This window comes from Aethalodelphis obliquidens, unplaced genomic scaffold (assembly GCF_003676395.1).
Source record: "Aethalodelphis obliquidens isolate GAN/ISIS:26980383/991018 unplaced genomic scaffold, ASM367639v1 scaffold6, whole genome shotgun sequence".
Lineage (NCBI taxonomy): Eukaryota > Metazoa > Chordata > Mammalia > Artiodactyla > Delphinidae > Aethalodelphis > Aethalodelphis obliquidens.
Genome location: NW_020837950.1, coordinates 22,911,599 through 22,935,707, shown reverse-complemented (window position 1 = coordinate 22,935,707; position 24,109 = coordinate 22,911,599). Strand labels below are relative to the sequence as shown.

Here is a 24,109-nt window from a genome sequence, read left to right as displayed (position 1 = left end):
CTCTGCTGTTTGGATACTGTCAACTTGAGTTTATTTGAATCATGTGCCCTTAAGCTTACCATATATGCAGCACTGATTCATAAGTGTATGATTTTGTTTGAAAATGATAGCTTTTTAAAGTTGCAGTTCCTCCTTAGAAACCATAATTATTCGATATCAGAAGTGTGCATATATGTATTCCCTAAAATTAACTAGTTTTTTCTTTACTTTTTTTTTTAAAGTACTTTTTGATGGGGCAAGATATCCACATGTGCATTAAAACACTTATAACTAAATGTGAATAATTTTTTAGTGATTGTGATACACAGAGAAATTTGAACTTTTTAAAATTCAGTATGATGCTTTAGAAATGCTGAAGTTTATTATCTCTGAAAAATAATTTATGCCAAAGATTACACTTTGAGAGCTCTGTCTCCACCCAGTGGCACAAAAGTAATACTCCACTGTGTTTAGTTATAAAAGCGTAATTTCTGGACCTGACAAATAAACTCTTGGCAGTAGTACTAGGGTCTAGGGTAGGATGAAGGCTCTTCATTATATACTCTTTTAAGCAGTTTTAAATCTGCACCATGGATATGTGTAAATTGTCTAAGAGTGAAGGAATGACAAGGAAGCCTGCCTGTGGTATGTTAAAAGCGAAGTAAAAGATTATAAAACCATATACAGAATAATATTGTCTATGTTTAATTATGTGTAAATAAAAAAGAGAAAATATTACCAAAGGTTAGCTCTGTATGGGTTTCCCCAGTACCTTTATAGTATCTACTAAATATTCATAGTGGGATTGTGGTAGCAATTTATTTAAAATTTCTTATCATAAAGCTCTTCAGATATGCTTAAAAATACTGAAAATAAATTGCTCATTTACTACAAAGATAAACAGATTTTAACATTTTGCTTTATTCGTCTTTCTTTTTCTCTGAAAAAGAAAACACATCTCCTCCCCTTCCTACTGAAGTTGTATATCTTCTAAAGCCTGTTTTACTTGTATTACATGCAGCTATATCTATAAACAATAGATACAATTGTTGTTTGTTTAAAAATGTACATAAATGGTATCAAACTGTGGGTATCATTTTGCAGCTCTTTTTGGTCAAAAGTATGTTTTAGAAAATTTCCATGTTTATATACAGATAAATTCACTAAAACTGTTTAATATGAGTCAACCACAGTATATCTATTTATCTTTTGTAATAATAAACCACAGTTTATCCATTTTTCTACTGAGATAGGTTCTTTCTACTTTTTTGCCCTTGCAAAAATGAGCATCCTTATCTCTATCTCCTTATTTCTAACTTTGAGAGTTTCTCTGGGTGGACACCTAGAAATGGATTGCTAAGTCATTGGGAAGGCACCTCTTATTAGTCGTTGCCAAGTTGCTTTCAAAGTGGTTCTATCTGTTTACATACCCACTGTTTATAAGAATGCCTGTCTGCCTGTATCCTCACCATACTAGGAATGATCTGGTTTGTTTTGTAACTTGAATGTGTGTGATATGATACCTTATTGTTATTAAAATTGTAATTTCTTTAAAGACTACTGAGGTTGTCTTTAAAGACTAAAAAGACTACTACTACCATTTCATATTTATTGGTGTTTGTCATTCAGATTTTTTCCTCTCTGAGTTGCTTGTTCCTGCTGTGGAATCTCCCTCCGAGATTCCATACTTATCTGGAAGAATTTTTATTATTATTTTCTGGTTATTTGAGGGTTGCAGATGTCTTTTCCTAGGTCTTGGCTTTTCTTTTTTACTGTGCTTTGTTACTTATTTTCTTTTTTTAATCAAATGGTTTTTTTTCAAAAAACATTTTTGATGACAAATTTACAAATCTGGTTTGTGTTTTTATGTCTTTTTCATAAGGCGATAGATTGTTGTTTGCTCTACTAAAAGTTTTTAACTTTCACTTTAATCCTTTAGTCTTTTCATCTACCTGGAAGTTATTTTTGTTCCTATTGTGAGCGGAATCTAAAGATATCTCGATGTATGGATAAACAGTTGTCCTAGTCTCATTCCTGCTCTATCCTTGCTGGTTTGTAATACAACTTCTCTCCATAGATACATAAATGCTTCCAGGCTCTTTATTTTTGTTCCATTGATCCCATTTTGCTTTAGTTGCTATATGTAGCTTTATAGTAAGTATTAATGTTTGATGGGTTTAATCTTCCTCTATTAAATTCAGAATTGCTACTCTTAGCAAGTTATTCTTATGAATTTTAGGATCAGCTTACGAAACGCCATGAAAACTTCCATGGGGCTTTTATTGGAATTTCTTTGAATTTAAAGATTAATTTTTAGCTTGTTTTTTTTAATAGTTACATGTGTTACCTTTCTTTAAAAAGTTATACTTCAAATTGCTTGTTGCTGATATGTAGGGAAAAGCTGTTGATTTTGGTATGCTGATTTTGTATGTAGAAACATTGAATTTTTCTCTAAGAGTGTTTTGGATTTTGTTTTGTGGACAATAATAATGACTTCCCCCCCCTTTCCATTCCTTGTGCTTTTTTCCCAAGGCAGTCTAAGACCTCCAGTAAAATGTTGAATAAAAGTGCGAAAGTGATTGCAGACAAATAGTGATCTCCATTTCTAACTTTAAAGAGAATGCTTATTTCATCATGAAGTGTGTTTTTTTGTTTATTTGTTTTGTTTTTTGCTCTGTGTTCAATGGGTTACATTTTTTTTTTGGCCGAGCCACGAGACACGTAGGATCTTAGTTCTCTGACCAGGCATTGAACCCACGCCCCGCTGCATTGGGAGCACGGAGTCTTAACCGCTGGGCCGCCAGGGAAGTCCCTGATGGATTATTTTTAAATTAAGGAAATTAATCTCTATTTCTATTTTGCTAAGAATGATTTTTCTTTTAAATCAATGGATGTTGAATTTTACCAAAGTATTTTTCTGCATAATTTGAGGTAATTGCTTGTTTTATTTTTCTTTATTCCGTTGAATTTTAATCTGTTTAAATAAATTCCTTTAAATGTCAGTGAAACTTTTAGTTACAATGTTCTGTTTTGATAATAATTAGATTTGGTTTGCTATATTATTTAGGGTTTTTACGTTTTTAATCATAGATTAGTCAATAATTTTCCTTCTCGACACTCTGATTTTGGTATCAAGGTTATATTAGCATCATAAAAGAAGGCAAAGAATACCCCCTTTTTCTTTCATTTCATTTTTTTTTTTACTCTTATAGTAGTAGTTAAGAATTTGGTCTCTAGAACAAGATTGCTAGAGTTTGAATCCTTACTCCTCCATTTAACTTACATGTATGTAATGTTGTCTAGTATTTTGTTTTGTTTTGAATGTCCCGCAAAACATTATTATTATTTTATTTTATTTTTTTGCGGTACGCAGGCCTCTCACTGTTGTGGCCTCTCCCGTTGCGGAGCACAGGCACAGGCTCAGTGGCCATGGCTCACGGGCCCAGCCACTCCGCGGCATGTGGGATCTTCCTGGACCAGGGCACGAACTCGTGTCCCCTGCATCGGCAGGCAGACTCTCAACCACTGCGCCACCAGAGAAGCCCAAGACATTATTTTTTATTTGTGTAACTTTGTGGGAGGTACTCTCTCTGACTCTAAGCTTCCTTGTCTGTAAAATGTAACCTACCCTATGAGATTATTTTGTAATTTAAACTAAATAATATTTGTAAAACAATTAGAACATACCCTGGCCCATAATAATCCTCACTAAATGTTTTGAATTTTATTCTGTATTCTGAAATATAAGATACAGATGATTCTATGAAGATTTTGAAGAAATTGCCTATAGGCAGTTTGAGTTTGGTGTGTGTGTATGTTGGCAGAAGGGAAGGAGACAGATTTTTAAATTATTGATTCAGTTTCTTATAATGGTCATAAGTCTAGATTTGTTAAATTATATATTTCTAAAATATTGTTTGTTTTATCTGAGTTACAAAATTTGTGGCTTAAAGTTGTCCATAGTATTTTATATGATTTTAAAAATCTCACATCTTTAAATTTTCTTTTCATTTCTCCTCCTTGATTAATCTGGCATGATTTGTCTATTTTATTTCACTGCGTCATTCTTCAGAGAGCTAACTGTTGGTTTTGTTGATATTCTCCATTTAGGTCTGCTCTTATCTTTTATTTCCTGTATTGGAATTTGCTTCATTTGTTTGTTTTTAATATTTAGACAGCTAGCTCATGAATTTTCAGTCCTCCTGTTTCCTTAATGTATGATTTTTATGGCTGCGAATTTCCCTCTAAGAACGACTTTAACTGAATCTACCTGAAGTTTGGATACATATAGTTTGATTATCATCTAGTTTTAAAATGTTTCCAACTTTTAATATGTCTCTTCCTTGAAATATGAATTATCTGGAAGTATATGTTTAAGTTTCCAAATGTAGTATGTTTGTTTTGTTGTTTATTTGGTCATTAGTTTTTAAAGAATATCTTTACTTATCAATTTCTAGTTGTATTATGCTTAGAGAATAGCATCTATATAACATTTATTCTTCGGTATCTTCTGAGACTTGCTTCATGACCTAGTATTTATTTGATCGAATATTTAAAAATTTCCACACATATCTGAAAAGTACATTTTCTTAATTGTTAGTTATAGGATACTATATTGTTGGTTAAATCATGTATTAGTTATGAAAAATCTCTATATACCTACATTTTGGTCTACTTTTCTGTCAGTTGCAGAAAGAAGTTTGTTCAGATCTCTCTGAATTTCTTCTTGTAATTCTGCTCATTTCTATTTTATATAGTTTAAACCAAGTTATTCGGTGAATATAAGTCCAGATGTATCTTTTTAAAAGATTAACTATTCTTCTGTGACTATGCGGAGACTGCTTTACAGCTAGCTGTACTTTCTGCCTTTAAGTTTGTATTATCTGATATTAAAATAGCTATAGGAGCTTTCTTTTTTTTTTTTTTTTTTGCGGTATGCGGGCCTCTCACTGTTGTGGCCTCTCGCATTGCGGAGCACAGGCTCCGGATGCGCAGGCTCAGTGGCTATGGCTCACGGGCCCAGCCGCTCCGTGGCATGTGGGATCTTCCCAGACCGGGGCACGAACCCGTGTCCCCTGCATCGGCAGGCGGACTCTCAACCACTGAGCCACCAGGGAAGCCCAGGAGCTTTCTTTTGATTAATATTTGCCAGCGTAACTTTTTCTTTACTTAAAATGTTTTCCATCATCAGGCTCTAGATATGTCTGTATAAGAAATAGTAATAACTTACTATTTTGCTTTCTATTTGAGGATCTCTGTTGCCAGCGAAGTCCAATTTAATCCAATTACATTTAATCTGCTTGCTGATCCGTTTGGATTTCTCTCTGGCATATTATTTTGTGGTTTCTCTTTTCTATACCTCTTTTCAGCTTCTCTGTCATTCTCCTAAAGGATCTTCAGATGCTTTAATTTTAGACACTACCCTCCGCATCTTATATATTAATGTTGTCTAGTATTTTGTTTTGAATACCCTGCAAAAGTCATTTTTTATTGTTTTATTCAGTCGTTGTTCAGAAAGACTTATGTGTTTCTCTCTTCATCATTGTATTTTGTTTTTTACTCTTTCCTTTTTTTTTGCTTCCTTGAAAATATGTTCTTTGGTAAAAATTCTTTCAGTTAGCAACTGGGAGTAGTAAATTCTCTGTCTTTGCCTGAAAACGTCTTTATTTTCACTCTCACTTGAGAATAATAGTTTAACTGGATATCAGATTCTAGATGAACAATTACTTTTCCCATAGTATTTTGAAAACATTTGTTGTTATTTTCAGGCCTCTTATTGTTACTGTTGAGAAGTTTTAGTAAGGCAGATTGTTCCAGTTTCCTTTTAGGTAATTTCTCATTTCTCTCATCACTTAGAAAATGTTATCATTTTCTTTTGTTACACATTTTTATTATAATATAATTAGGTGTACAATTTTTTCCCTGATACTTGGTGTGCTTTTGAATCTGAAGATGATTATCTTTTTTCAATTACAGAAAAATTATTAGTTGTTTTCTCTTTTAATATTGTTTTTCTTTTCTCTCTTCACTCCTACTGGAATATTAGTTGTATAGAAATATAAGACTAATATTAGCCTATAATTATATGTGTGATCTTATTTTATCTTCCACATCTCTTAACCTTTCTTTTTATCTAATTGTGCTGCATTCAGAAAAATTTCCTTAGATCCATCTTTGAGATTACTTACTCTTTCTTCAGCTCCAATTTTGTTTAACCCATTCTTTGAATTTTTAATTTCAGTGACTGTTTTCATTTCTATTAGTTCTCCTTGATTCTTCATAAAATCTACTTGTTTTTTAATGCCTTGTCCTTTTTTCATTTTTATTTTATAATTTAATGCCCTTAAACATCTTATATTTTAGTTTTATTTGATAATTGTATTATTTGATGTTCTTGATTGATTATTGCAGCTGTTTCTTGAGTTTGCAGAGCAGATTGCCTTCTCCTGTTTTATAGTGTTTTACTGAACTATCTTAAAGGAACTTCTTTTTTTTCTTCCCTCCAGGGAAACACTTTGTGAGGAGTAGGAGTGCTCCTCAATATGATTTCTCTTGCTTCTGGCAGTAGTTTCAAGGGCTTCACCTACTCAGGACCATCTTTTTTTTTTTTGTTAACCTTTCGGTTTTGGGTTTCACAGACCCTTCTGGTAGTATAAACTTGAACTCCAGGGTAATATGAGTTAGTTTGTATTGAGTTTGGGTATTGAACACCCAGCATATTGAGTTTTTCATAAGAACCTTTTTAAATTCCAGTATCCAGAGAACATTCATTGAAGGAAGTTCCCTTGTTCATTGGTCAGATTTCTTTTCAGTACACCCACCCACTGAGGAATGCAGCCATCTAGGCCCAGGCTTTTATCCAGAACACTCACAATTCCTATTCCTCACCTTCTGTGGGCTTAAGATGTCATTTATATCCCCAAATTAAAGCGCAAACCCTTAAATTACTGAGACCGAGAACCTCCCACAGCAGTTCCAACATCACTCACAGGCCTACTAGCTCTGACTTTTAGTCTTTGTGTTTTGGCATCCAAGAATTTTCTCTTCTTCCCTGCAAACTCAGCTATGCATTTAAAACTGTTGTTATATTTTATTCAGCATATTGAAGTACTTGAGGCTATTTAAAGTGTGTGGTTGGGGGTTGGAAATGGTGGTCAGGTTATCTTTGACTGCCATATTGCTAGAACCAGAAGTCCCTATATTACTTATTATTTTTGGTTGTTGGTGGTGGGGGGGGACCCCCTTATTCAAAACCAAATTTTATCTTCTTTGCCATAAGAAAATACAGTTTGCAAAATAGTGTCTTATTAAATTGTTATGCTTCTGTATATAATTATTGATATTGGAATGAAAAATCACCTCAGATAAATTTCTGTACAGTGAACTTCAGTGTTTCATTTAGCTACTCTTATAAATCACAGGTAGGGATGGCTGTTGGCTTTCATTGAGAATTAATAATAGCCTGGAGGTACTATTAAACATGTTCACCTTTTGTATAGGAGAGCTTGTTACAAGGTCAAAGTGAACTGCTTTTTAATCCTACGTGAGTTTTATGGTGTTGGCAATATGTAAGAAGAAAATTTTTTGAAAGGATTGTAGAGTTGTAAACATTTTCTAGATGTGACCCATTTATGAGCCTCATCTTTATGTTATATTCTTCATTGGATTACTTAGAATTTTCCTCATATAAACTATTTGCTTTGTATTTAAACCTTCTTCATGCGGTATCTTTCCATCTTTGTGAGTAATACAAAAAAAATTTTTCCAAGCAGGGAATCCTGATTCTTCTCAGCCCTTCGCATCACACCTAGTCATGGCTGAATGTGGCTGTGTTTTACTGTGTATACCAAGTAACCAGTGACTGATGAGAATGGCTGTATTATATGCTAAGAGTTGTAGAACTTAATCATCTGTGTCAGTCTGGACACATTCTTTTAGTATTTGTAGGATATTGTTTCTTCTTTGACAAAGTGAGAGCATCGGACTAAAGATTTCCAGGGTTTCCTCCAGTTCTGTAATCTATGAATCATTATAAATAAGTAAGGGAAAATTCTAATGTTTGTCTACTAAATTATAAATAGTTTCATATTATATAATTTGTGTTTGGAAAAAGCCTTGTATGGTATTTATGGAGGTAGTCAAATATTCTGAAAATATTCCCTTTAATTTTACCCATTTTCTTTTTTTTTTTTTCCAGTCAAGTTATTTCAGTGGCTGTTTCTGTTTGAATTGTTTGTTAATTCACTCAGTAAATACTTACTGTACATCTACTTTTTTTAAAAAATAAATTTACGTATTTTATTTTTGGCTGCGTTGGGTCTTAGTTGCTGCGTGTGGGATTTCTCTAGTTGTGGTGAGCGGGGGCTACTCTTCGTTGCGGTGCATAGGATTCTCATTGCAGTGGCTTCTCTTATTGCGGAGCACGGGCTCTAGGTGCGCAGGCTTCAGTAGTTGTGGCTTGCGGGCTCTAGAGCGCAGGCTCAGTAGTTGTGGCGCACGGGCTTAGTTGTTCTGCAGCTTGTGGGATCTTCCTGGGCCAGGGCTCGAACTTGTATCCCCTGCATTAGCAGGTGGATTCTTAACCACTGCGCCACCAGGGAAGTCCCTGTACATCTACTTTTTGTCTGGCATTGTGCTAGTTGTGATTCAGTGTTGAACATGGTACACAGTTATTTCCTTCATGAAACATGCAGTCTAATGGAGGACAGGCAAGAGCAATGCACTAAGTTATGTCATGGGGAAATACACTTTGGTGTTGCCATGGGAGCACAAGAGGGCAAACACTGACCTTAAATTTGGAGGGGTTGGGAAACTTCCTGGAGGAACTGCTCTTTAAGTGAAATGGGAGGTCAAGGGAGAGATGAGATGAGGAAAGAAGGTATGGAGATACTCTGATACTTCTGGGAGCTGAGTGAGGTATATTGTTCCTAGTATTCCTATAACAGAGAAGAGGGACACTAGTTCCAAAATAGAGGCTAGATAAATAGGGCATTCTAAGCCATGTTAAGGAGTTTGACTTTATCCTAATCCTAGAAGCAATGGGAGCAACTTAAGGGTTTTAACCAATAAAATGTCATATTCCTTTTCCATTTTAAAATGATCATGCAGGTTGCAGTATGGAGAATAAGTTGGAGGAGAAAGATCAGTTATTATTCTGGTGCAGTAGTCCAGCATAATACAGCAGTGATTTGTTGAGGGGGAAGTGGAGAGATGTGAGAGATACCCAGGAGGTAGAACTGGAAACACTTTATGATTAACTAGATGTGGTTTATGATGGAGGAGGAAGAGTCAAGAACGTCTGCGTTTCCAATTCAGATAACTAAGTGAGTGGTGGTGTTTTTTTTTTTTTTTTTACACCAAGGTGTAAGGAACATAGAAGAAGGAGTGGGTTTGGGAGGAAAATGTTGAATTCAGTGTGGGTATCTGTGGAACACCCAAATGTCCAGTAGGCAGTTGATTGTAAAGTCCTAAAGTTTAGGAAAAAGATTAAAAGCTAGAGTAACAGATTTGGACTTCTATAGACTGCAAAGGGTAATTGTAGTAATGGGAGTGGATGAAATTTCTTGAGAAGAATAAGTGGAACAAGAATAACAAGGCCTAGAACAGAACTTCGGAGACAAACAATTAAGGGACAGTGGTTGGAGAGGTCAAGGAAAGGATAAACTAATAATGTCACGTGCTGGTCCAATGTCAAGGAAGGATGGAGATACTCACTGAATTTAGCAATGAGGAAGTTTATCATAACTTTGTTAATGATAGTTGCAGGGAAATTGTATGGAAGCACTTTACCATTTCTTTGATGAATGAGTGAAGATAAAGTAGTGTAGAAAGCAACATAGATCATTTACATAAAAGGGAAGAGAGATGTCAGCTGAAAACAGTCTGAGGGTAGAGGAGGTTTTCTTGGTGCTGTTGTTGTTTATCTGTTTGTTTCTCAGGTTTGTTTTTTCAACTTTTTTAAAAAAATAAATTTATTTTATTTTTATTTTTGGCTGTGTTGGGTCTTCGTTGCTGCACGCGGACTTTCTCTAGTTGCGGCGAGCGGGGGCTACTCTTCCTTGCGGTGCGTGGGCTTCTCATTGCGGTGGCTTCTCTTGTTGCAGAGCACAGGCTCTAGGTGTACGGGCTTCAGTAGTTGCGGCATGCAGCCTCAGTAGTTGTGGCGCTCAGGCTTAGTTGCTCCGCAGCATGTGGGATCTTCCCGGACCAGGGCTCAAACCCATGTCCCCTGCATTGGCAGGCGGATTCTTAACCACTGCGCCACCAGGGAAGCCCCCTGTTTTTTTAACTTTTATTTTTAAGTGCCAATGGGAAATAGAAGAGGAGAAGATGAAAATAAAGGCAGCAAAAGGGATAAACAGTAGATAAGGTCCTTGAGTTTAGGGTAGAGAATGGGACAGATAGTGGAAGGAACAGAATGTGTGAACTAGAAAGGTAGGAATGTTAGAATCTAAATTATCTGATGTCTTAAGCTTATTATTTCAAAAATGAAGTAATTCTGAATGATGACAAGACCAAGGCATGAGAGTGGGTGGTGGAGTAGAGTAGAGGTGAATGTCTTGTGAGAAGAGATGAAAAACATGATTGGTTAAGGTGTTCATCTTACAGATGAGATGGCTCAAGCTGGTGAGAGGTTGGATGGACTGGTAAGAGAGAGACTAAGCAGGAAGTGACTAGTGAAGTGGAGATGAGAGATTCACGTGGCTTAATAGTGTGAGTGTCAAAGGAACATGTTTTTATAAAGGGAGTGAGGGTTTACAACAATATTGGGGAGTGAGAAGGCCATCAATCTGTTGTTCTGATGCTGCAGCATGTGAGGTATGAAGAATGAACGGCTTCAGCTTGAGATCAGTATTCTTAGGAGAGCTATGTTTCCATTAAGGCAAAGAAATGAAGTGCCCATTCAATGAAGATTTAAGCACATAGGGGAAGTTTGTCTACTGTCTGCGTGGGTCTAGACTGAGACTGGGAGCAGAAACAAGGTAATCTAAGACTTCTGGTTAGTTCCACAATAGTCAGTGTTCAAAAAACAAGTTTTTATCTGACCTTTGCCTAAAAAATAGTGAGACTATATATACAGTATTTAAATGATCCTTGATTTAAAATTTCTCAAAGTTCAAACAAGTTGTGCTATCTCAAGAGATATTTGTTGAAAAATCCAACCTGTTTTACTGAATAGTTTTCTCGTCTTTCAATGTTAAAATTCATTAAAATATTTGCAATAAAGTACAGATTCCTTTTAAATATGCTTTATTGATTTTTAAATATAAGAATTTGTTATCTTGGGTAAATGTTTAAGCCTTTATGGTTAGTAATGTCAGATTTTGTATTTAAAACCACATGTGTTTATATGTTCACTTCTGTTTATTTTTTAGACCTGTTTTTATTTTTGTTACATTTTTTTTTTACTTCTTAACTTTCCTGAGAAGCAGCTTTACAGGTGATAGAGGATGGTAATAATTGTACAGTTACTTCAACAAAGGTAGATTCAATGGTGACAAAGGTAGATTAATCACATCAGTTCTCTTTGGTGTGTCTCTGTAGTGTGCATGAAAGGAGCATTGGATTTTATGAATGTTTTCATTTATTTCCGCTTGGCTTTCAGGGACCATGGCTAAACCTGCCGGATCACTGGCCAGAAGCAGCAGCTTGTGTCGCTCCCGCCGCAGCATCGTTCCGTCCTCGCCGCAGTCTCAGCGAGCTCAGCTTCCTGCACATGCTCACCCGGCACACCCCCGGCATCCCCACCACCCCCAGCACACACAGCACTCCTTGCCTTCCCCTGATCCAGATATCCTCTCAGTGTCAAGTTGCCCTGCTCTTTATCGAAATGAAGAGGAGGAGGAGGCCATTTACTTCTCTGCTGAAAAGCAATGGTATTGGCAATGAATGAAATACAGTATGTGTTGGGCTGGGTGGGTAGGAGTGGTATGTTGTGTTAATTTTCTACTGCTGCGTAACAGGTTACAACAAACTTTAGTGGCTTCTAACAACACCCATTTATTAGCTCTCAGTTCTGTATGCCAAAGTCCAAGCTTGGTGTGGCTAGGTTTTCTGCTCAGGGTCTCACAAATCTAAAATCGAAGTGTTGGCTGGGGTTTATTCTTATCTGGGGCTAGGGGGCCTCATCAAAGCTCACTTGGTTGTGGCAGAATTCAATTCCTCATGGTTACAGTGCCATGGTCCTGGTTTCTGTGCTTGCTCTCAGCTGGGGGCTGCTCTCAGATTCTAGAGGCTGCCTGCTCTTCCTTGCCATGTGTGGCCTCTATCTTCAAAGCCAGCAACAGAGAATTTCCCTTCTTTCAAATCCCTCCTTTGCTTTGAATCTCTGCTTTCCTTTATCTCTGATCTCTATACCCAAATTTAAAAGGCTTACCTGGATAATAATCTCTCTATATATTAAGATCTACTAGTTTGGGCCTTAATTACATCTGCAGAATCCCTTCATAGCAGCACCTATGTTAGTGTTTGATTAAATAACTAACTGGGAGAAGATGTGTGCACACCAGAGCTGGGAATTGGGGGACCATCTTAGAATTCTGACCACCACACACATAGGATATTTTGAGATATAACTGCTTAGAGGCTATTGCACACAATTGACTCAAGTCTCAGAATATAAACTTGTCTAACGAACAGTTTCATATGTAAAATATAAAGGCATGAGCTTAAATATACTTGAGCACAAGGAAACATTAAATATGACTGACTGAGGTTTTAAAAATATTTGTTGCCAATTAATGATTTGTTCTGTTATGTGCTAGTACTTGCTAGCGAGCAAGCAGTATCAGATGCAAAAGATTTAAGAAAATGTCAGGAACTTAAAGGAGGAAATTATATTCATAACACTTTTTTTTTTTTTTTCTATAAAGTAGATATAGCAGCAGTGTATTCTAGTCCAATGAGACCGGTTGCTGTTGGGGATCTCTCTAAATCGTATTCCTCTTTTGGAGCAGTACGGTATTAAGTGACAGAAAAACTGGTATTGGTTTCTGAGTTTGCCACTTAGTAGCCATGTGGCCATGGAGTCTTTACTGTTCTTGTTAGAAAAACAAAACCAGAAGGAATGGGCTGGACACTCGCCATAAGCCCTGGTGGCTCTCTGTCATGTGATTCTTCACACATAATTGTTTCGTCTGCTAGTGAAAGTAAATTTTATGATTAGAAAGTGATTATTATAGCATATTCCTAAGGAGATAGTACAAGTTTTGTGTTGTCATTGCAACTGGAGAATCTGAGGCACCTTTGCTTGGTTAGCACTTTATGACCAGCTTTTTTGTCTAACCTTTGCAGTATAACTGTAGTCACCAGTAAGATGGCTTTACTGACAAAACTGATTTTGTGTGGCTTATGGAAATTAGTAGGAAAACTCTAGAGCTCTGCTGTCCAGTAGAATTTTTTGCACTGATGGAAATGTTCAGCCCTCATTTCAAAGAGCACTGTCAGAAATTCACAGCTAGCTCATAAATTTGAGAAGAATTTGGATTCAGACAACTTCCTCCTCTCCATTTTAGTCTTTTAAGTGTTGAACCACCAGAATCCTTACAAAATAATAATAATACAAACATTTACTATTTACCAATCTTTTATGTTCTATGCATTATTGCACGTATACGCTCATTTAAACCTTACCTTGAGTTAAGTCTTGTTATACGTGCATTAAACTTACATAAATTCAACTACACGTCACTGTGGGAAAAAAGTAAAAGTAGAAAAATGACATAAATGGTACATACAATTAAATTCAATGTTCTGAAGAATATATGCTCTGGGAAAGATGGGAGATTTTAAGGTGTACTAGACCTGTTTTCCAAGTCTGACTAGTTATGCAGAAGAAGCAACACTTCAGATTATTATTTGTTTTGGAATTAGGATATTAGAACTAAAAGTAGTATTAGAGATTGATCAAATACTCTTACCTAGACAAGAAAATTGAGATCTGGTTAAATTAATTGATTTGCCCAAGATTGTACAGCTAATTAATGGCAGGACCAGGACAGGAATCTAGGTCTCCTAAATTAGGTCAGTATTCTTTTCACACATTATTTAGATTTTAGAAGCTAGTTTTTAAAATATTTTTAACCTAGTTTAGAATTTCACACACAAAGCAGCCAAACCACATAACAGAATAGAAAGTAAATTCATAAAATTTTGACTAGATCAGCTTCTGGCTCTGGAAGCTGAAGGAACAGTGAACAGCTCCAGGGAACAGTGATATATGCTGTTTGATTAATGGACATCTACTCCAAAAAGAAGCCTTGCAGAAAACTCCTTACCAGTGATTGATTTCTGAGTCATTTCTTCCTATCTGAACTGCCCCTTGCCCTCTGTTAGCACTATCCATTATCAATTGTAAGAGCATTTGAAAAATTATGCAGTACATGTAACTGTATAAAATGAAAGCATTATTTAAGTCTTTATTTGCCCAGGAGATTTTATACCTTCTGAAAGCTTGTAGTGTAATAAAGACAGTCTTCACATACGTGTGTGAGTAAAGTTCATAGAAAAGACTAAATACGTTTAGCAGTCTAATATATAACTGAAGTATGGTATTAACAAAATACATGTCAAAATCAATAAACATGCATATCATAACATGAATAATGATAGTAATCATAGGTCATCCAAGGTGAGAGAGCATTCAATTCATTTACTCTATAAATATGAATTTAGTCCTTGCTGTGTGCCGTGTACTTGCTAATAACTTGAGCTGCCAGGACAGGTGAGACAAGGTCCTGGCCTAGTTCCAGCTGGTAGATGATGATCATATGTGTTCCTGACTTTCTGTCTTCAGCTCTCTTCCTTCTCTCACCTTATTTCTTTTGCCAGTTACTTTTTACCTTGACTCCACTTTTCATTTTGTAATCATTCTGTTCATAGAGTGAACGCTATTCATCTCAGGTATGGTACATTCAAAAATGAATAAATTGTTATCCCTATTCTTCAGAATTTTCCTCCCTCCCTCCCTTCCTTCCCCTCTTTCTTCTCTTCTTATCTTTTCTTCTCTTTTTCCTTCCTCCTTCCCTTCCTTTCTTTTCCCTCCCTCCCTCCCTCCCTCCTTCCTTTCCTCACTCCCTCCCTCTTTCCCTTCCTCCTTCCCTCCCTCCCTCCCTCCCTTCCATACTTACTAAATATCCACTATGAGCTTGTCACTATTCCAGAGAATACAAAAGTTAATAAGACTTCCTGCCCTCATTGTCTCCTTTTTTCTGGGGAAACTGACTATAAATAAGTTAATATAAAATATTTTAGGTAGTGATAAGTTCTGGGATGCTAAACAAAGACAGGTAAAAGGAAAGAGAATGCTGCTTTGGATAGGGTAGTTAGGAGAAGCATCTCTGGAGAGAGAGCATTTGAGTCATGTGGAGATGGAGGGGAAAAAAGATGAGGCGGTGGGAACAGCAAGTGCAACAGCCCCGAGGGAGTCGCAAGATTGGCATGTGGCAGGAACAAGGAACAGGCAGAAGATGGTACACCGTGCAGCTGGAGGGATAGCCATGGACCTGACCATGCAGGGCTTTGCGGCCTTTGGCAAGGACTTTGGAGTTTAGCCTAAGTGTGTGAGGAAGCATTGGAAAGTTTTGAGCAAGAGATTATTGTGCTCTGATTGAGTTTTTAAAAACCACTTTAAGGGCTGTGCAGAGAAGTAACTCAGAGGGAAGAACAAGAACGGAAGCAGGGAGACAAATTAGGAAGCTATTGCTATCATTGAGGTAACTGGTAGGGCAGGAAGAAGGATGGTAGCAGTGGGACAGGAAGAAAAGGGTGGGTTTGAGGTATATTTTGAAGGAATAGCTGATAGCATTTACTGTACGTTGGCTTTGGGGTTGTAAACTTTATTTTTTCCAGTCGTCTTTGTTTCTCTTGCCACTGTGGAAAAGAGGGAAAAATCACAAAGGAATAAACTTGTGATAATTTATTGAATGTCTACTTTAAAAAAATAGCTCAATATCATTACCTGTCACCTGCCATCCACTCCCCACCCCAGTGTATCTCACCTCTCTTCCCTTCTGTTTTAAACTTGGGAGAGCTTATATTTTAGCTTAGTATATTCTTTTCTTCCTTCCTCAGGAAGCTATATGTAATCAATTTAATGACTAAACAGTAAAGGGAGAAGGTGATGACTAAAATTCATCTTTTCAACTATATGTCAACTATGTGATTTAGAAAGAAAAATTTTCAGTGTTGAAACAAAACACAGAAGTAGCTGAAATGATAAAAACCTGTAAAATTTAAACATTTTCATTTCTCTGACAATTGAAGAAGGTGTAACTTTAAGTTATAATATTTTCTAGATTGGAAGGTATCATTATCATAGTTTATGTTAAAAATTAAACATTTTGATAAGTTATATTATTTAAAGTAGTAATTTTCTAAATTTTGTTGAAATGTGTATAGAATTTTAACATCTCTCCCTTTAATATTTTGATAGCTTAAACGGTGGAAGATGTTTTGGTTAGAATTAGTTAGAATGTCTGCCAGTACCCTTAAGAAACATATTGATTTAAAATTTTACCTTTGCCTCTATCTCATCCAGGGAAGTACCAGACACAGCTTCAGAATGTGACTCCTTAAATTCTTCCATTGGAAGGAAACAGTCTCCTCCTTCAAGCCTTGAGATATACCAAACATTGTCTCCACGAAAAATATCAAGAGATGAGCTCTCTCTAGAGGATTCATCCAGAGGAGATTCGCCCATAGCTGCAGATATCTCCCGGGGTTCTCCTGATTGTGTAGGTCTGACAGAAACTAAGAGCATGATCTTCAGTCCTGCAAGCAAAGTGTACAATGGCATCTTGGAGAAATCCTGTAGCATGAACCAGCTTTCCAGTGGCATCCCGGTACCTAAACCTCGCCACACATCATGTTCCTCAGCTGGCAACGACAGCAAACCAGTTCAGGAAGCCCCAGGTGTTGCCAGGATAAGCAGCATCCCACATGACCTTTGCCATAATGGAGAGAAAAGCAAAAAGCCATCAAAAATTAAAAGCCTTTTTAAGAAGAAATCTAAGTGAACTGGCTGACTTGGTGGAATTCCATTCAAGTGGCATCTTTAAACTTTTATCTCCCATCCTTCACTCCTCTTTTTTTGTTTTAATTTTAGGAATGTAACTCCACTGGGGCTTTCCAGAGTGGATGCCATAGTGGAATGTCCTTAAGAGCAACTGTCTACTGTCTGCTTATTTAAATGACTATATAATCAATTTGTCAAGCCAGTTATTACTGAAAAATCATTAAGAGATGAGACAGTTTACAGTCATTTTTGCCTATTTATTTCTGCTTTGTTATTAGTGATATATATACAACATTTTGTTGAGAGCCACTATGGACTTAACAAGCTTTAATGGACTAGTAAGCCAGCATGGGCTTGCAAAAATTTCTTGTTTACCAGAGCATCTTCTTATCTTTCCACAGAGCTATTTACATCCTGGACTAAAATAACTTAAAAGGAGTAAAACTAATTGCACTACTGTTTCTCAGACTGGAAAATTATCTCTGCAAGTGAAACTGTATAGAGTTTATAAAATGACTATGGATAGGGGACTGTTTTCACTTTTAGATCAAAATGGGTTTTTAAGTAGAACATAGGGTTTCTAATTAACTTGATTTCTGGAAATGAAAACCCACGCTTTTATTATGGGAAGCTTCTTTAAATGCATTTAACATTATAAAGTTTCAAGTCCTGCTGTAAAGACCATGTTGTTTTGTTTTTCCCAGGGCTTTCACTGTGATTTTCTGCATTGCAGGCTGTATGATAAAATATAAATAATTTAAAGAGAGAGGCTCTTGATTCCTTACACAAAGTGGAAGAGTTAAAACTTGATTGAAGGACTTAAAACATTCACAAGCATATACTAAACTAGGGGGATGTGGGGATTCAGGCACTTGTTTACAGACTCAATAACTGCAAAGATTTATGGTTTGTGAAAAACTTGTACTGTGGAAAAGATAATAAATCGAAGACATTATTTTGTGGGACTGTGCTGATTTTTGTTGATAACACTCCACTAAGAACACTATATGTTTTTTGGAGAGCTGTGTAAGCTGTCTTCTTGCTTAACTGCAATATAAGAAATAGTGATGTTTTGGAAGTAAGTTGTCAACAAATTTCTTTCTATTTTATATTGTTTGTCATATTTTTATGTAGTTTGAAATGTTTAAATGTTCTAATATCAAGATTAACAAATATAAATTTATGGTGCATTTAGATTGTATTGTATTTATAAAGTTTGGAGTTTGTTAAACTGATAGCTTATTATAAAGGTAACTTTTACTGTGAAGATTGTCACATGAGTAACAAAGTACATTAACATCTGGGGAGTTTCTGCTTAAACTGCTTCTTTTAACAATTCAGTCAGAATGATCTGGTTAATGCAATGTGGATGGACATTTAGGTGAACAACTGATGCATATTAGCTAGAATGGTTTTTCAGCTTTGTGGCTGAAATAGATAATGTCCAGCTCAGTCCTGTTTAGATGAAAATGCTGATTGATAAACAATCATCATTCAAGATTTGCTGCAAAGAAATACTTTACTAAGAATATGAACAGTTTCCCAAAGTTTCCTGTAAATTTTGTGTACTTCAGTGCCGTCGCTAAAAACTGTTAAGGTCTTGAATGATATTTATATACGCAGATATTTATATATTTAATAGACAGTGCTTTGAGGGCAAAAATTGTTTGACTGAAATGAACATAGTGTTTTGGACTAATTATAAGGTAAGTTAACCTGAAAGGTCAAGAGTTGAGGAACACAGACCCTAAAGCTGTTTAGGAAGGGGAAAAATTGTGCATGAAGAATTGAAAAGCGCCCTGGAAAGTTTCTTCAGAGTGAAGGGAATACCTAATCTTCTTTCTCCTTCTTACAACCAGGCAGGAGTTCTTCCCTTTGAAAATTGCAAAAGGGATGAGAACCTTTTAGTTTGATGAATAGAGAAGGTAAAAGCCACAGAGCATGAAGTGGGACTGGGAGAAGGAGGATCTCTAGGAGTGCCCAGCAAGGCTTCCACTTGTTCAGGGTAAGAAGGGATCCTGGATCAGAACCACCTAGATGCTAGAACTTGTGCCTGGGAGTGGGAGAGGCTGGCCTGAGTAAAATGTGGGCCATCTTAAGTCAGGGGATGCATTGTTTGTTCTAAATTTCACACGGTTATAAACAAATTCAACCAAGGGATACTTGCTGCCTTATGTTGCTTGTAATATTTACATGCATTAGTATAATGCTCTGTGTTTGTAAATTCAACAGAAAATAATTGAGTTTTGGAAAGCCACAATAATTTCTGTATCACATCGTTTACACACGAAGAGTTGGACGTTAATATAAATTTTTAAAATTACCCATTTCTTACCTTATTTTAACCTTATAAAACTATGGTATTTTCCTGATTTTAAAAGTAATACCTTCCTTATTGTAAAAAACGATTCATGATAGAAAAGTATGAAGAAGAGAAACAACAGTAATCAAATTCTACTGCCCACAGTAATCACTTTTAATATTTTGGCATGTTTTCTGCTAGATCATTTTCTATATACTGATATATATTTTACATAATTGGAAATCATACTATATAGCTTTATATTATGCTTTTTCACTTAATATAGTATAAGCATTTCTCCAACATTATTAAAAACTCTTCATGAATAACATTTTAATGTTTCTATGATATACCATTGTATTGATTAACCATAATCTTTTTAATTATTCTTTTATTATTAAACGTTAGGCTGTTTACAAATTTCTAATGTGAGGAATAATAGCATTTAGCTTTTATTGAGCACCCTATATACCAGGCACTGTTCTAAACTTTTTATATATTGTCATTGAACCTTGTAAGGTAGGTGTATTTTTTTCTTTTTTTAAAATCACCATTTTACTGATGAGGAAACTGAGCCCAGAAAATTAATAATTTGCTGAAGATCGCATAGCTAATAAGTGGTAGAACCATGCTAACTTTTAAGTCATACTGCATAAATTCTAGTGAACATTCTCATTCCTTAGAATATATATTTTTAGAAAAGCATCAAGATTTTTATGTATATGCACATATGTTTGTATGTATACACACAAGGTCTCACATATATACCTTGTTTTTAAAGTTCTTTCTCCACGTAGCTATGTTTGTATTCCCCTCAATACCTGAGGGTACAAGTGACTTTCTGCCTCAGACCATCATTTCTGAATTACCATTTGGTTAAAACTTTGCTATTTTAGTAAGTATTTTTTAATTGGTAAATAATGTCTGGTATGGTTGGAAAGTTTCTTTTTTATGCCATGTATTTTTCATTTCTGTGAATTGTCTCTTCATGTCCTTTGCCTGTTAAGTTCTTAAGGTCCTAGTGTTATTTTTCAGTCTTTCATACAGTCTTTCAAATGTAGCTATTCTTGTATTCTTCATTTACTAACTAAAACTGATTTTTTATCAAATAGTATTTTTCATGTTTATTTTTAAAAGTAAGCTGAAGAAAACCTACATTTAAATTTTAGTCTTACTGCTCTCCTGTTTTTAGGTCTTCAGTGAGAGAGTAGATTCCCCCCCCCCCCGCCCCCCAATTACAGGTTAGAGACAGTCAGAATCTGCTTAATTCATTCAACAAATATTAAAGAGCTTACCACGTACCAAGCATCACGATAAGCTCTGGAGGTATAGAGACTAATGTGACAGGTACCTGCCCTAAAGGAACTTGGTATCTAATAGGGCAGACAGGTCATAAACCCTTCAAATAAGTGCAGTAATAGAAATGTAAACCAAATGTTGGAGAGAGAGATTGTGTAACTCAGAGGTACCTATTAAATCAAGGATAATTTAGTGATGCTCATTTCCTGAGGATGTGCAGAGCACTTGGTGTGGCTGAAACATACAGGTCCAAGGGCAAGTTGCACCTAACTAGTAGTCTAGTTCCAGCAGGTGAGCTTGCAGTTACTGAGTTCCAGCAAAACACTTTGTAACAGCTGTGAGGGTGCTCATTCGGGGGTAAATTGTTTACCAGAGAGAAACAGTGTTTGAGCAACCCCACATAAGCCCTGATAGTACTGATAAAAGACTCTCCCTCCCCACGTCTCCAGCCCTGAAACAGGATGGTCTGTTTCAGAATGAAAGGATGAAAGACACTCTCCTTCAGATTTACTCAGGTAAGCCTGATCTGATCTTGTGGCAACTCTATTTTTAGGTTTTTGAGGAACCTCCATACTGTTCTCTGTAGCAGCTGCAGCAATTTACCTTCCCACCAACAGTATACGAGGGTTCCCTTTTCTCCACACCCTCTCCAGCATTTGTTATTTGTAGACTTTTTGATGATGGCCATTCTGGCTGGTGTGATTGTAGTTTTGATTTGCATTTCTCAATTGGTGTCAAGTGGGCTTCAGGCCAATTTTCAGATATTGCCTCAGTCCCATGATTGGGCTTTTCTGAGGTTTATCTACAGGTCTCTGGAGTGGCCTCAAAGGGTCCTCTCCATGGCGATGTTTGTTGTAGGCCCAGATAGGACATTGTAGGGAGGCCTCAGTCCAGATCTTGATTTCCTATCAGCAAGAAAGGATTGAGGCAGTGCCCAGGATCCCTTCATGAGCTAGAGTTATGACTGCCAGGGTCTCCATTATCCTGATGATCTAGTGTTTACTGCTTATGTTGCAGTGTCTTCATCAGCCTCCAGAAGTGAGAGAGCAAGCGGGAGCTCCAGGTAAGGCTGGCAGTTGGCCTCCACTGGGTGAGAGCGGTTCTGCAGTGTGTGGAGTGGGGGCAATGGGGGGAGTGGGGGTCATAGTGGCTCAGCCACTCCAAATCCCCAGTCCTTAAAGCAGAGGCAGAGCTGCTGCTTCCCCTTCCCACATCTTGCCTAGTTGGCCCTGGCAGGTTCTAGTTCCCTGTAAGGCAGACCTCTAAGAAGTCTTACCTGGGTCAAACTTGTTCTTCCTCTCTTGCTTCAGACTGCCACATTTTAGTTTCAAATAGTTGTGTAATATAGCAGCCATCCCAGTATTGTGGTTCTGTTAAGAATACCTTGTGTCTATTCCTTAAGTACTGCCTCTTTAATTGCAGCATCTTAGTTCTAAAATATCCACGTGGGCTGATTTCCCACATGTGAGAATGTTAACTTCTGAGATACTCTCACAGACCTCTGGTCCCTGGGATATGATGGCGTCAGATCAGAGGGAGATTGAAGGGCAACACCACTTAGGAACTGGAAAAGGTTTCTAGAAGAAGAATGTGGCTTTTTCTTTTGTTTTTGAAATTCCGGCTATTCAAGTTCTGTGCTTCTCCTTTAAAAAGCTTTCTATTAACACTTGAGGTGTGCATCTGCAGTCAAAAAGTACAATGACAAGAAATTAAAAGAAAGGGGGGCTGGATGGTGGTGGGGGTGATGAAGCCTGGGTGTAACAGTGAACCAGAGGTTGCCTTTGATGTGTAATGGAGGGAAAAGGGGAGGGGAGGGAAAAGGCTCATTTGTTGTCACATCACCAAATCTTATCCATTTAATCCCTGAACATCTCAGCTAATGCCTGTACTGCCTTTGGGCCTTGCCTTCTCCATTTCTCATTAACTTTAAAGAGCTAACTGAACCCAGCCTTACCATCTTTCATCTACTTGTAGGTGAGCTTTCTAAGCCATAGGATGGATTTTCTCTGATTAAAATCTTTCTATGCCTTTCCATTGCCTATAGGATAAAATATAAACATAAACTAGCAAAAGACCTTGGTGTTCTGGGCCTGCTTACTTCTCTAGCCTCATGGCTTCACATTATGGATATAACCTAACCAGTTGCACAGAACTTCATACAGGTTTCTGAAGAAGCCAGGCTGCTCCTTTTGCCTGGAATATCTTCTCAAATCTTGGGCCACAGACTCTAAACCTTTAACTCAGCTCAGGTATCTCCAGGAAGCCTTCCATATAGGCCCCCGATCTGAGTGAGAAACCACTTCTGTGAATGTCCAGAACTTGGTGTTTATTACCGCACTTGTCACATCATATTACAAGGACCTGTTTACTTGTTGGCCCAATAAACTGAACTGCTTAAGAGCAGGGACTCTGCCTTATCTCGCTTTGAGGTCCCGAGGACTGGAACTTCAGGCACTGAATACATTACATGCCTGATGAATGAATAAATGAATAACATGTTATTGCTGCCTTCAAATTTCAGACTGTTAAGGGCATTCACAAGTTTAATGATTAGAAGACAGTTCAAGACTATTACCCAATACAAATGAGCATTGTATGGCTGTGTTTCTGTTGTCTTATAATATAGATTCCAAGGAAGGAAGAGATCAAGATGGCATGGAGTAACTAGTCCGTTTTCTTTGTGAAACGTATTTTTAGAGCTGGACTCTGAATGGTGAGTGCTGTCTGAATAGGCCTAACAGAAATGGCGTCAGATTGATTGGATTCTTTCCTTTCAGACTCTGTTGAGGTGTTTGCTCTGTGCAGTGGCTTAGCCTATCCACTCTGCTGCTCTACACCCTCTCCTGACCTGAGCTTTTAATGACTATTCTACATATCTGGTAATTAATGAGATTTCTTGTCTTATTAGATCTTATTCTTTTAATAGGGATATGCTATAATATGCTGAGTGCTGGGCACAGAACCATAACTAAGATAAACATTGTCCTTACCTCACTTGTTGAACAAGTCCGTAAATAATTGTTTAAATCACCATGCCTGTTATTAGTGCTATGAAGAAAAAGGTCATGGGGCGGCTCTGCGAGTGCTTAATGGAGATCTAACTCGAAGGACAGGAAGGGCCTTGCCGAGGAAGTGACATCTGTGCTTAACCCTGCAGAGTTGGTAGGAAACAGATGAGGAGGAGAGCAGGTTTCTGAGTGGCCCAGGCAGTGGTAACAGCATGTGTAGAAAGAGTCCAGGAGGAAAAGGATCCGGTGGGTTCAGGAAACTGAAAGAAGACTGGATTGTAGGGAGGGAGTGAGAAAAGGGGGCCCAGTGGTGTAGGGCCTTGCAGGCCATCTCGGTCCTGAGATCAGTGGGAAACCACTGAAAGGGTTAAGCGTGAGGAAAATTATTCTTTTTTTTAATTTATTGAAGTATAGTTGATTTACAATGTGTGTGAATCTCTGCTGTACAGCCAGGTTACTCAGTTACACATATAGATACATTCTTTTTTTATATATATTCTTTTCCAT

At 37.0% G+C, this 24,109-nt stretch overlaps 1 protein-coding gene across 1 annotated transcript in view; it reads left to right on the top strand.

Moving 5' to 3' along the window:
* The window catches only part of STIM2 (stromal interaction molecule 2), a 171,491-nt gene extending 153,308 nt beyond the window's left edge, over positions 1 to 18,183 (top strand). Inside the window, exons 11-12 of the mRNA XM_027103201.1 lie at positions 11,585 to 11,855; positions 16,517 to 18,183. Of these exons, the coding sequence (XP_026959002.1) occupies positions 11,585 to 11,855; positions 16,517 to 16,994 (749 nt within the window). The 3' untranslated portion in view covers positions 16,995 to 18,183. The remainder of the gene's footprint in view (positions 1 to 11,584; positions 11,856 to 16,516) is intronic.
* Positions 18,184 to 24,109: the final 5,926 nt, after the last annotated feature.